Here is a 12,295-nt window from a genome sequence, read left to right on the forward strand (position 1 = left end):
TGTTACCCAATTCCTGCAAGTGTGTAAATTATTTAAGGCATCGTCTGGTTTCTCCACTGACTTCTGTGACCATGTCTTTCTTTTTGGCCTATTTTTGCACAGACCTCGGCTTAATTCGAACACCTTGGCCTGCAGGGGCGTCTCCCCTTGTCCTGCCCACCTCCTCTTCTTAGACAGAAAGTCACAGATAATCTGCAAACCTGTACTAAAATATACTAAGGGCTTCCAAGCCAAAAGAAAAGGCCCCTGGGTGACACTTTCTTAAAGTGTTGGGAAGGATGGTTCTCCGGTAGGTTTGTAAGTGTGATTTAGGGGTCCTGGACTGTCACCATGGAGACAGGTGCCTATCCCACAATGCAGCAGGTCTCCCGGGGCCTAGACGCAAAGCTTGCAGATCTGGCTACTTGCAATCTTTGGGTTCGCTCATCCACCCTTTCATTTGATGGGGGCATTGCCCATGTGATCCTCCTCCAGAGAGAGCTCAGGTTTAAATTGTATTCTCTCTCTCCACCCCCAGTGGCAGTACACCCCACGGCTGCCCACATGTCCGGGCAGAAAGGAACCTTTGAACCTTCTAGAGATCTGGTCTAGCTCCCTCACCTCACCTTATTTTACAGGTGGGGAAACTGAGGCTCAGACAGAGGGCTGGGGCTGGCCTAAAGTTGCACAGCTAGGTGGTAGCAAAGTTGGGACTGAACTCAGGCCTCCCGACTGCCAGTCTAGGGCTCTTTCTAGGAACCAATATATTGACTACAGCTTCAAAAGTACCCCCCACCAGGCCCAAAGAGTCCCCTTCCTTTTCTCCCCTGCCCCAGCCTCCCTCCTTCCCCCCACTACACGTAATTCGGGTTATAGCAGAGCATGTTGAACTCCAGGTTCTCGTCCCAGTGCCGCAGGAGCACGAACAGCTGGCGGGCGGCAGCCTTGAGTGTGCCCCGCTTTCGGCCCTCGGGTACCTCCTGCTGCTCCAGCCACGAGTTGGCCTTGGCGGCCACCAGCTCCCACTCAATGAAGTAGGAGGCCGAGCTGTGCTCCAGCCATGCCAGCGCCACCACCGTGGCCCACAGCTTCCCTGTGAGTTCTGTCACAGCCGTGGGCTCCCAGCCTGGCTTGCCCTCCGCCAGGGGCTCCGTGGAGAAGCTGTCACAGGAGGGGTGCTGAGGCGAGGCGCTGGTGCACAGCTGGGGACTCAGGGTCTTAGACTCGGGCTGGCGGGTGGTGAGGGACACTCGGTGGCAGGTGAAGGGCGAGGTCCACTTGAGCTTCTCCATGGGGATGTGGATGGCCTCGCAGAAGGCTTGGTTGAGCAGGAAGGCTCCGGAGGCCAGCTGCAGAGATACCTGTGTGTGGGGGAGCCCCTCAGTGGGCCTCAAACTTTTTAGCCCGTGGAGCCCCAGGCCATGCAAAAGTCCTGGGTCCCCATAGCCCACCCTTTCATCTCCCCCAGCTCGCCCCGCCTACCTGTGGGATTTGCTTGCGGGATACCCAGGGCAACTGAGTCAAGTCCATGCTTTATCTCACAGGCACGGATCACTCTTCAAGCCCAACTCAACATCTTCACTCCAAACCTGCATCCTGTCCTGGGCAGGGGGGTCCAGCTTGGCCACTGGGACCGTCCCCTGCTGTCCAGCAGACTCTGGACGGCTCACCTCCCTCTCCCTCCCTCCACACCAACCAGTTTCCAAGTCCCAGCAGGTCTACTTTCTAAACAGCTCTGCAATCCCCCACCTGCCTCCTCATGTTGTCCCTGCCTCTACCTTCCTCCCCTGTCCCCACCCCCCACTCCATCTTTCCTGCATCCTGAGAGGTCTTTGTAAGGTATAGATCATGTTCTATACCTTAGATCAGTGGCTTCAATTTTCTCTAGACTAAGTCCAAACTATGGTTTCCAAAGTGCGGGTTCATCCTTGGCCCTTCCCCCTCAAACCCCGTTCTCCAGCCATCCAGCTTTCTCTCTCCTCTCTAGGCTGTCGGCCGGAACTCCTCATCCTTCAGGTCTCGGCGTAATCATTACATTCTGCAGGAAGTCACGCTTCATTCCTCCCCGACCTCAAGCCTGGAGTAGGTGTTCCCCTCAGTCCCCCCACCAGACCCGACCTCTCCTGTCACAGCACCCGAGGATCAGAATCGCCTGGTTCCTGTCTGTGTCTCCACTAGACTCTTAGTGCCATGAGCTCAGGGACTGTGATCATCTAGTTCCAGGTTCTCTCCCAGGGTCTAGCACTGTCTGGCTCAACAGATACTTGTTGAGTGAATATATGCATGGTACTTTGTTGCCTGGGATATTTGGAAATTCAAAATGACGCTGTGAGCTTGGGGGTTCAGGGACTGGAGCTGTGCAGTGAAACTCAAACCGTGTCCCTCCTTCCAGCACCCTCTGATCCCCCAGCCCCGCTGAGCCCCGCATGTGGCAGGCCAGGCTCCCTTGCTCCTCCATTGAGAGACGCCTACTCCAGGCCTGGGCTTCTCACCCTGCCACAACGTGCTGGGTGTCTGCAGAGCCATTGCTAAACACGGTGCATGTCCCTGGCGTGTTAATTTTACTTGCTTGTGAGTCATTTCAAGGCTTATTTTTATGTATTGAAAAACAGACACACATAGATGGTGGAGTAGAATGCAAAATTCCTGTGAATTTTTAAAGCGAAGACAGCAGATTGCAAAGAATATTCGTGATGCTGGTGCTGGCTACTAGCAACACTCTTAGACCCCGGGTCGGGGGACTGATACAAACTCCCTCTGCCCTGCTGGCTACTTGGGTGGGAAGGTCTAGGTCTTCTTCCCTTTGTGGAGGGGGAAGGGCGGGCGGGCGGGACGCTCCCAGGAAGGCCCCTCTGCAGAGTGTCCGGAGACTGAGATCTGGGGTCTGGGGCACTCACCAGTGGGACGTAGTCGAAGCACTGGCTCCCCGGGGTCGACTCTGGAGCCTTGGTCAGCGGCTTGGTCAGGAAGCCCTTGGCGGCCCGCGTCAGCAGCCTGGACTTGTTGAGATTCAGCCTGTGAGGGGAGAGCCGGGAAGAGTGGCCATAGCCACCCTGGCAGTGTCCCTAGTTATCCCGCTCCCCCAGTGCCCACTCAGCAGCCTCTGAAAGTCAGGGCCAGAAGGAATCTGACCAATGGCTTCCTCCAACCTTCTCATTTGACAACTTGGGAAACTGAGGCTGGGGGAGGCTGCATTTCCCCTGAGTCACTCAGGGAGCTAGTAGGAGCTTGGATGAGGAGCAGGTTAGGGTTCCTTTTATGACCCTCTTCTGATAGCGTATTCTTGTTCAGCCCAGTGGTCAGAGGGTCCTATGCTAGCCCTCCCAGGGGGATCTGCATTTGCAAAGAGACCATGGACATGTGGGAGATGAACCACATGGGGGGGATTTTCCCGTGTGATGCCCAGAAGACAGCGGTATCTCTGGGTAGGGGGGCCTTCTTGACACGCTTCAGATTGTTTATTTTTGTCTAAATGTCAGGCTGGGCTTGCCTTTGGCCTTCCAAACCAGGGACAGCCCCGGGAAAACGGGCGGCAGTACAGTGTACCCCCAGTGCAAATCCCATGTACCTGGATCCAAAGAGAGTCTCCGAGGCCTTCAAGGAAGAGAGGGTATTGGTGGCCAGACTGCGCAGGGGACCTGGAGGGCCACAGAATGACAGTTGGGGCCTGACAGATAACCCTGTCCCACATTTACTGCCCAGCTGGAGAAACAGAGGCCCAGTGAGGGGCAGAGGCTTGCCTACATCCCTAGGGAGCTGAGCTAATCATTAGGCTGCAGGGCTGTTTCTGACACAGATGGTCTGGGGAAGGGTGAAATAAGTGGGTCCATGTGTAAGAAATAAGGCTCTAAGTTTCCTTGGCTGGTGGCCCCTGGCATCTTCTGGAAGGTTACCTGTGGGGGCAGTGACAGCTTTGCATCAACCCCCCTTGTCCCCAAGTGGGGACATGGAGTTTCCTTCCCCGGCACATTGCTGGAGGATTCTAGGCAGAGTGAGGTGGCAGGAAGGCCCTCAGCTGGGAATTGGGAGGCCTGATTCCAGGCCCAGCTCTGTTACTGACTTGCTGTGTGACTTTGGGCAAGTCACTTCACCTCTCTGAGTCTCAGTTTCCTTATCTTTAAATTGGGGATGTTCCTATTTACCTCACAAAGGGCTGTTTTGAGAAATAAATGGACCACCGAGGACTTTGTTAGGCTAAGACACTCTCTTGGCTGAAGGATCAATCACTGTCACTCTGTCAATTAAGAAGAGAGGCGGCCGACTGTCCACTCACCTTCAGAAGCAGCGTACTTCTCGCGGTCCGGGGACATGGTCTCACTGAAGGGCCCAGTGGGGCTTTCCTCCACACCTACAACAGAGGAAGCTGGTGAGGCCTGAGCCGCCAGCTCTCTCTCTCACCTCCCATCGCCACAAAGAGAGCGATGGTCTGGATTCACAGTACCTGGGGGTGGGCTGGGAGAGCAAGGCTAGGGTTTCCATCCCTGCTTGGAGGGGCCTTCATCTTCCAAAGACACCACCACTGCTCCACCATAAGAGTCAGACAGTGGGTTCAAATCCTGACTTCCCCATGGACTAGCTGTGTGACCATGGGAGAGTTACTTGCTTGATAAGTTTCAACTGCAAATTGGGGATAATAGTATCTCACAGTGTTGTTGTAAGGATGAGATGAGATAATACACAGATAGTGCTTACTGCCTGGCCAGAGGTAACACTCAATAAAGCCCTGAGCTCCAGATCCAGCCAGGAGGCAGGAGCAGGTCAGGGGCCTGGGGGTGGGGGCTGGGGATGGGAGCAAGGTGGGCATCAGCTCACCAGGTCTGTGCCTCACTGAGGAGGGCCCCATGGCAGCTCTCCAGGAGGCAACAGAACATGGCACTGACTTGTCAGGGGGCTCTGAGCCTCAGTCTCCCCATCTGTAAAATGGGGATAATAATTGCACATAGTTTGTTCGAAATGCATAATTGAGGTGATTGTTCTTATGATTGTTATTTCAAGGGCTGGAAAAAGATGGGCAATATACTATAAGGGAATAATCCAAATTATGGAAAAAACTTCATGCACAAATACGTTCACCAAAGCCTCTGGCTCCCCTATGAGATCGTCAGTAGCTCTGTGAGAGCCAAGAAGCTCTGTTTATTGCTGTGTCCTCGGGGGCAGCACAAGAGGGAGCTAGTGACTGAACGACAGACTGACGGAGGCAATAAGGAGGCAGACAGCATGGTGATTAACCTCGTGGGCTCTGGAGCCAGATACTGCCTGGGTTCAGGTCTTGGCTCTACCACATATCAGCTGTGTGATCTTGAGTAAGTCACTTAACCTCTCTGAGCCTCAATGTCCTCATCTCTTAGTGGAGAAAATAAAAGAAACTCTGAGATGGGTGTGAGGAGTCATGGATAATTAGAGCAGTGCCAAGCACACAGAGAACTCTCGGGACGTGTTAGCCATTGTCATCCCTGGGGAGGGAAAGGGCTTGTGAGAGAATAAGAGTTTAGAAGTCCGAGATGCTGGGTGTGACTCAGAGGATGATTGAAAAGAAGGGATTTGTGATTTCGATGGAAGCCATGGGCCACCAAGAGCTGAGCTACAGAGAAAGGAAAGGGTAGACTGGTAATTTCCCCTAGACTGGAAGCCCAGCTTGGCTCGGGGGTAGAGCAGGTTCCCCCCCGTTTTGGAGGCTCTGAGGGACCAAGGAGTTGGCAGAACTCCTTAATTCTAAAGAACTCCTCCGGATTTCCACCCCCTCGCACACTCTTTCTTTCTTAACCCATCAGTGTCTGAGAGCACTCTCTAGGCCCTTAGGTAAAAAGTTGTTATGATCTGGCTGCCTGGACTTGTAGCCAGGTGGGACCTCTGATGTCCTCCCCATGCACAGAAGAAGGCAGGAGATCCACATTGTACACGTGAGGGCATCAAGGAAGGGGTTAGGACTAGTGCAGCAGTTAGGCTGTCTTTAGAGGAATAGAAAAACACGCAGACATTCAAGACACAGAGGGTTAAAGCCATCCTGTGAATTAGTGCAAGGTCACAAACAGCTCAAATCCTGGATCTCAAGGACTCGAGCTGCAGGCACAATGAAATCAGCTGAAGGCAGAAAGGAAGTTGCTGGGAATCCTGAAAGAAACAGATGGAAATGCCTCTTTTCTCTTTGCTTTCTCTCTTGTTTATTAGGTTTCCCGGCATTCGGTGCCTGGGGGGCGGGGCGCAGGCTGGAGGCAGGGAACAGCCGCTGGGGTTGGCGGGCCTTGAAAAGGGAGAGCTGGGGGCCTGGTGTGGGCACGGGAGCCTGCTGCTCTCGGCGAAGCTGTGTCAATGGCGGCTCTTACCTGGGTTCTGAAATTTGCCATCTCCTGCTGCTGAGGCTTCCCCAAGCAGGGTCTGCGACCGTCTGAAGCCAGCAGAGGTGCCCCTCCACTGTCGGGTCAGGACCCGAGAGCTGACCATCCGCAAAGCAGCACCTTCCCGAGGACAAGGAGAAGTGGTCAGACGGGTACAATGGTGCCAGTCCTTTGCCTCTTCCCCAGGGCTGGCAGGAATGATTCTAGCTTCAGTCTGTCAATTATCCAAAGGCAGGAAGGCCTTGTACAAGGTAAGCCCATGAGTTTTGGAGCCAGACTGACCAGTGTCTGAACCCAAGCCCCATCTCTTAGTAGCTGGGTGGAGTGCTAACCACTCTGAGCCTCAGTGTCCTCATCTGGAAAATGGGAGTAATAATACCACCTTGCCGGTAGATACTATAGCTGAGATAATGTTCAGAAAGCAGCAACGTTTTCCAGTTAGTTAAAAGGCTGGTTTCTCAGGAACACCCCATTTTCCTGCTCTCCTGGTCTGCTGTCTCAGAGACCAAGGTCTCAGCTCCCCCTCTCACAGAGCAGGCCCTTGAAGTCCCAGGGCATCACCAATGGGGGAGGGATGGAAGAGAATGAAGCTACAGCACCCTAAAGTGTGTTTTGGGGAACCCCCCTCTCGGAGAGCACTAGACTATAAGTTGTCCCTTAAAAAACAAAGAGTTCTATTGGGAAATAGGTTTTGGAGAAGCTGCATACTATAGTCCATTCTCTGAACCTCTTGATGCATATTAACATCCTAAAGTCTCTGAGAAGTTCTGCAGTAAAGAGAGCTTTTGGGCTTTATTTAATCCAGTGGTTCCTAAATGTATTTCCTAATCTGGTATTTCCTAGTTTTGTGCTGAGTGGCCATTAACAAGACATGGAACTAAGGTTCTAGTTTCCTGGAACACACTCTGGGAAGGGCTGATCCCGATCTTAGGACTAGGCTGTGGGACTCGGGTTAAGATACAGGCCAGGTCCCCGAGTCTCCCAGGCTGCGGCTACAGACGCTGGGAGGATGGTCAGAGACGGGTGGGAGGGAGAGACCTCCTGAATGAGGATGTCATTCATGATGACTAAGCCCGGTGAAGGAGAATGCCCAGTGGAGCACCAGCAGCGTCTGTTGGCCAGAGCCTGAAACGGGAGCAGTTGAGGGAAAGAGGGAGGAAGAGAATGGGTCATTGATTATTTTGGTGCCACAGATAAAAAAAAGGTGGTGGTGGGGGGACAGGAGGAATGAGGAAAGGCACATTTTGTTTCCAAACACAGTTCTTTCAGGAGGTCTGCTAAAAAAAGAAAGAAAGAAACAAGGATCTGCAAAGGACAGGAAAATGTAATTCAGGGGGAAAAAAGTACATATAGTTCCTAAACATATGAAAAATACCTCAGAAAAGACTAAAGAAATTCCCCAAAGAGAGATCCTTCCGTTACCTATCAGACTGGCAGGGTTTAGGAAGATGGCCAATATTCAGTGCTGGCCAGGGTGGATCTCGGATCAACCTTTGGAGCAGGGCCAGTTGGTAACATATAGCCCAGTTTTAAATGGGCAGACCCACTGATATGCAATCTTACCTCTGAGAGTTAATTAACCCTGTGGAGGTAACCAGGCAGGTGCACAAAGATGTTCTTTGCGGCATAATTTACAATAATCAAAAGGGAATAAACTGAAGGTCTGATAATAGGGAGCTGGTTAAATAGATTCTGATGCACCTGAGGAGGCAGTGGAGAGCAGTGGGAGGGAGCACAGATGCTGGAGCCAGGTCACTGGGACTCAGAGCCCAGCTCTGCCCCTCACTGCTGTGTGACTGTCGGCAAGTTACTTAACCTTCTCTGCCTCTGTTTCCCTATCTGTAAAATGCGGGTAATAATAGTATCTACTTGCAGAGCTGCTTTGAGGATTAAATGATTTAATATATATATACATAAAGCGCTTTGGAACACCGTCTAAATGGCTGTTACGATCATGACAGCTCCCTGCAGTGGAATATGCTGCAGCTATTAAAATGATGATATAGACTCACCTTAATGGAAAGATATTTTCCAAACCCATATTTTGTAAAACACAGCACATATTGGTTGATCTAAGTCATGCAAAATTATCTATCTTTTCATTTCTCTATATGTTGATAGTCATGGAAGTCTGAAGGATGGTGACACCAAGTCACTTTTATTTATTTTATGTCTTTCTATATTTTGGAATTTTCTACAGTGAGCATATATCATTGTCCCCAATTGGAAAAATACAATAAAGGCATATAGGCATATTCATTTGGTGGGAAAAAGAGGCTGGATGGTGTCACAGCCTTCTGCAGAGCAGTGGATGGGGGCTCATGTGCACCCCCCGCATGGTGGCCAAACCATCTCCTGGGGGCCTTGCTGCTTCTAGGCACTTCCTTGCACCCCTTCCTGCAGGTGTGTGCACCTTTGTATCCCAGCCCCCCTCCTCCAGCCCACCGGGGCTGCTTGGGCCTTAGGAGTGCCCTGGCTGCCCACCTGCTGTACCAGAGTTGGGGTAGCCCACCACGGTGGGCAGGTACCGGCTCTTGCTCACGTCCACAGGCACGAAGGCCGTGTACTTGCTGATGATGTTGCAGGCCTTGCTGGTGTGCACCGCGTTCACCTGATAGCGGCGGCTGGACCCTGCGAAGAGAGAAGCTGGGGTCACTGTGCAGACTCGGAAAGTCCTTCCTGACCTGGAAACTCTGGAAGCTAAAAGGAGGACCAGACCAGTGGTCCCCATCTTTAGGATTAAATAAGCCCTGAAAATCAAGGGGTTGCCAACTTGCCAAATAAGGACATTAAAAAAACCCCAAGAGGGGCCGCCCAGTGGTGTAGTGGTTAAGCCCACGCGCTCCACTTCAGCAGCCCAGGTCCCAGGTGAGGACCTACACCACTCATCAGCCACGCCGTGGAGGCGTCCCACATACAAAATAGAGGAAGACGGGCACAGATGTTAACTCAGGGACAATCTTCCTCACCAACCCCCGCCCCAAGATTATTAACCTCCATCATCATTTCATAAAATAAAGACATTTTAATGTAAAAAAGGTAAGATATGATCTAAGAATAAAAGACAGTTACTTCCCTTAAATAACTTTAGTGTTATTAAAAAAACCCTTTGGTGCTGTCTGTATTTTCCATTTTCACTTTGCAGCTGTCTGGTGAGAACCTTGCTGCAGGATTTCACAGGCCCTCTGGCTGGTAGGGGGCGACCTTTGGTCTGGCCCATTTGGACAAACTTGCAGAGAAAATTGAAAACCAGAGAGGGAGAGTGGCGAGCACGGGGTCACACAGCAAGTTAGTAATGGACCTGAGATCATGACTCAGGACCGTCTGACCCCAAGGCCCAAGCTTTTCCAACTGAACAGGTGAGCATTCTCCATGGCTTGCTGCCTCCAAGGAGCCCTGGAGATGGATGGACAAGTGCTTTGTAAGCTTGAAAGGTGAGGTGCTCATCAGAAGAAAAAATATATATATTACACAAAAAATACAAATAATATAAAATATAAACATTATATTATTATATAAATAAAGCACAAACTTATAACAAATAATGTAAATATTCTCTATTTATATCTCTATCCATCTATTCTCCAAGTGTGCCCCATCAAGATCCCAGAGTCACTTTGTTAGGAAAGTCTGCCCCAAGTCCTGAACTCAGTTAGCTCCCCCACTATCCCTGTTATACAATCTCTTGGATGCCTGTGTTTCTTAATAGCACCTCCAACAAATGCACTCAATTAATTGCATGTATAATTATTTGATTAATGTCAGCTTCCTTGCTAGTCTGTGTCAAGCACTCATGGGTAAGGACGGGGATATTTGTGGTCACTGCGCTGTTCGCCCCGAGCCTGGTCTCCAGCGGATCCACAATCATTAACGGCCTTGATAAGGTAGTGGACCCTAGGTCTAGGCCGTTCTGTGGGAAGGTGTGGTTCCAGGGCAGCCGAGTAGGGGAAATGGGGCTGTCCCCATTGTTCTGTCTCCGGAGCCCTACAGGGGGCGCTGCAAGGGGAAGCCCTGGGAAGTGAGGGGGAGCGGGGATCCTGAGGCAGAAGGGAAGGAGGGTGGAGAGGAGAGGACAGACCACTGGATCCCCAGGTGGGGCGGAGGAGCCCAGGGCTAGGGGGAGAGGGATGCCTGGAGGCAGGAGCAGGTGGGCAGATCAAGGAAGGGATGGCGTCTTGGGCTGTGTGTGTGTGTGTGTGTGGTGGGGAGGGAGTGTTGGGAGGGAGTGTTGGGAGGGGCACCTAGGGGCAGCGGTGGCGAGGGAAGATGGAGCACTGGGCGGTGGCAGGGCTGTGAGAAAACAGAGGGCGCTGAAGCCAGGGGAGGAGGTGGACCATCGTGGGGGAAGGGGGATGGGGCATTGGGCAGGGCTGTGAGAAGACGGAGCGGGCTGGAGCCAGGGGAGGAGGCGGATCGTGGGGGAGGGGGGGGGAGCGTTGGGCGGGGCTGTGGGGAGGGGCGGGGCCCAGAGGACTGGGGGCAGATCATGGAGGAGGGAGGGGGCATTGGGCGGGGCTTGAGGAGGGCGGGGCCCGGACGACTGGGGGCGGATCATGTGGGAGGAGAGGGCGTTGGGCGGGGCTGTGAGGAGGGGGCTCCCGGAGGCCTGGGCGGGGGCGGATTATGGGGAAAAGGAAGGGGCGGTGGGCGGGGCCGTGAGGAGGGGCCGCCCGGAGGCCTGGGCGGGGGAGGATCGTGGGGGAGGGGGAGAGGGCTCTGGGCGGGGCCGTGAAGGGGGCGGGGCCTGGGGACTGGGCGGGGACGGATCGTGGGGGAGGGGGAGGGGGCGTTGGGCGGGGCTGTGAGAGGAGGCGGCCAGAGGCCGGCGAGCCGGACGCAGGCCCGCGCACTCACCTTGCTCGATCTCGCCCTCGCGCTCCGCCAGCTGCTCAAAGTCGCGGATGATGGCGCGGGCCGCCAGGTGGTGGAAGGTCTCTCTCCACAGGTCGGCGTCGCGCGCGCCGCCCCGCTCAGGGCCGGGGGGCCCCAGCTCGAAGCTCACCTCCCACTGCAAACGTTGGCTGTCGCGCAGCCCCTTGACCACAGCCTTGCCCAGCACCGGGCCTGGGGTGGCGGGCCTGCCGGGACTGGCCTGCTCCTCGGACTCAGCCTGGGGCTCCCAGTCCGACGACGTCTCGCTCTCGAAGACGGAGGGGTGATGGGACGGCTCTGGGGGCGGAGGGTCAAGGAGTTGGTGCTCTGATCTTGGGGACAGAGGGCAATCCCCAGGGGACCTCGTCCTTCCCAGGGCGCAGATACCCCTGAGCAAGTACAGTCCCCCCCATCCCCCAAGGAACAGAGAACTCCTTCCCTAGGACAGCTGGGGTGGCATGGGCTTGTCCCCAAGAGTGAGACAGACCCGGGTCCCAAGAAACCAGTTCCTGAGGGAGTCAGGTAGGGTGGGGTGGGGACACTTTCGGCAGCAAGAATGCAGCTGCGGGGTGGATATCTGGGGGCCTCACAGGCAGCCGAAGGGCCAGGTTGATTGGGAAGAGGGATTGGTGAGGTCCTGGGGGAAGGATGGGCCGCAGCAGACCCAACCCTCCCCCCACACCTCCCTAAGGGCACAGAGGCAAGCATCTGTCCTTGGCCTGTCATCTGAAGCTGGACCACAGCCAAGGATTCCTCCCTGTCCCCAGTCAGGACCTAGACCCTGCAGGCACTTACCCAGGTCCCCAGGGCTGCGGCTGTCTGAGGCAGGCTTCAGGCTGGACCCAAGATCCAGCTCTTTCACGAGGCTCCAGGGCTGGGTCTCATGGCCAGAGGGCAGGAAGGACTGGCAGCCTTGGGGTAGCAGTGAGGGCCTGCGGGCCTCTGGGCCCCGGAGTTTGGGGCCCTGGTTTAGGCCCGGGCCACTGGTGGGCAAGAGCTAGGAGTGCAAGAGGAAGGGGAGGCAGCTGGGCTCCTGGTGGCTGTTCCCTTCCTGCCACCTCCAGCCTCAGCTCATCCCTGGGCACTGCCCCTGCAGTACTCAAGGACGC

At 54.3% G+C, this 12,295-nt stretch overlaps 1 protein-coding gene across 4 annotated transcripts in view; it reads right to left on the reverse strand.

Annotated features, from left to right (window-relative positions):
* Positions 1–833: 833 nt before the first annotated feature.
* The window catches only part of VWA5B1 (von Willebrand factor A domain containing 5B1), a 39,692-nt gene continuing 28,230 nt past the window's right edge, over positions 834–12,295 (reverse strand). For 2 of the 4 annotated variants that reach the window (XM_087445808.1, XM_087445811.1), the window contains 8 exons: positions 11,982–12,183; positions 11,169–11,483; positions 8,808–8,945; positions 6,321–6,434; positions 4,253–4,327; positions 3,548–3,617; positions 2,877–2,994; positions 834–1,340 (listed from right to left, as the gene is read on the reverse strand). In XM_087445808.1, the coding sequence (XP_087301934.1) occupies positions 834–1,340; positions 2,877–2,994; positions 3,548–3,617; positions 4,253–4,327; positions 6,321–6,434; positions 8,808–8,945; positions 11,169–11,483; positions 11,982–12,183 (1,539 nt within the window). Of the gene's footprint in view, positions 1,341–2,876; positions 2,995–3,547; positions 3,618–4,252; positions 4,328–6,302; positions 6,435–8,807; positions 8,946–11,168; positions 11,484–11,981; positions 12,184–12,295 lie in introns of all 4 variants that reach the window. The other 2 variants (XM_087445809.1, XM_087445810.1) reach the window with 2 other exon arrangements.

Source organism: Ceratotherium simum, chromosome 22 (assembly GCF_057802395.1).
Source record: "Ceratotherium simum simum isolate JZ-2026a chromosome 22, ASM5780239v1, whole genome shotgun sequence".
NCBI classification, from domain to species: Eukaryota; Metazoa; Chordata; class Mammalia; order Perissodactyla; family Rhinocerotidae; genus Ceratotherium; species Ceratotherium simum.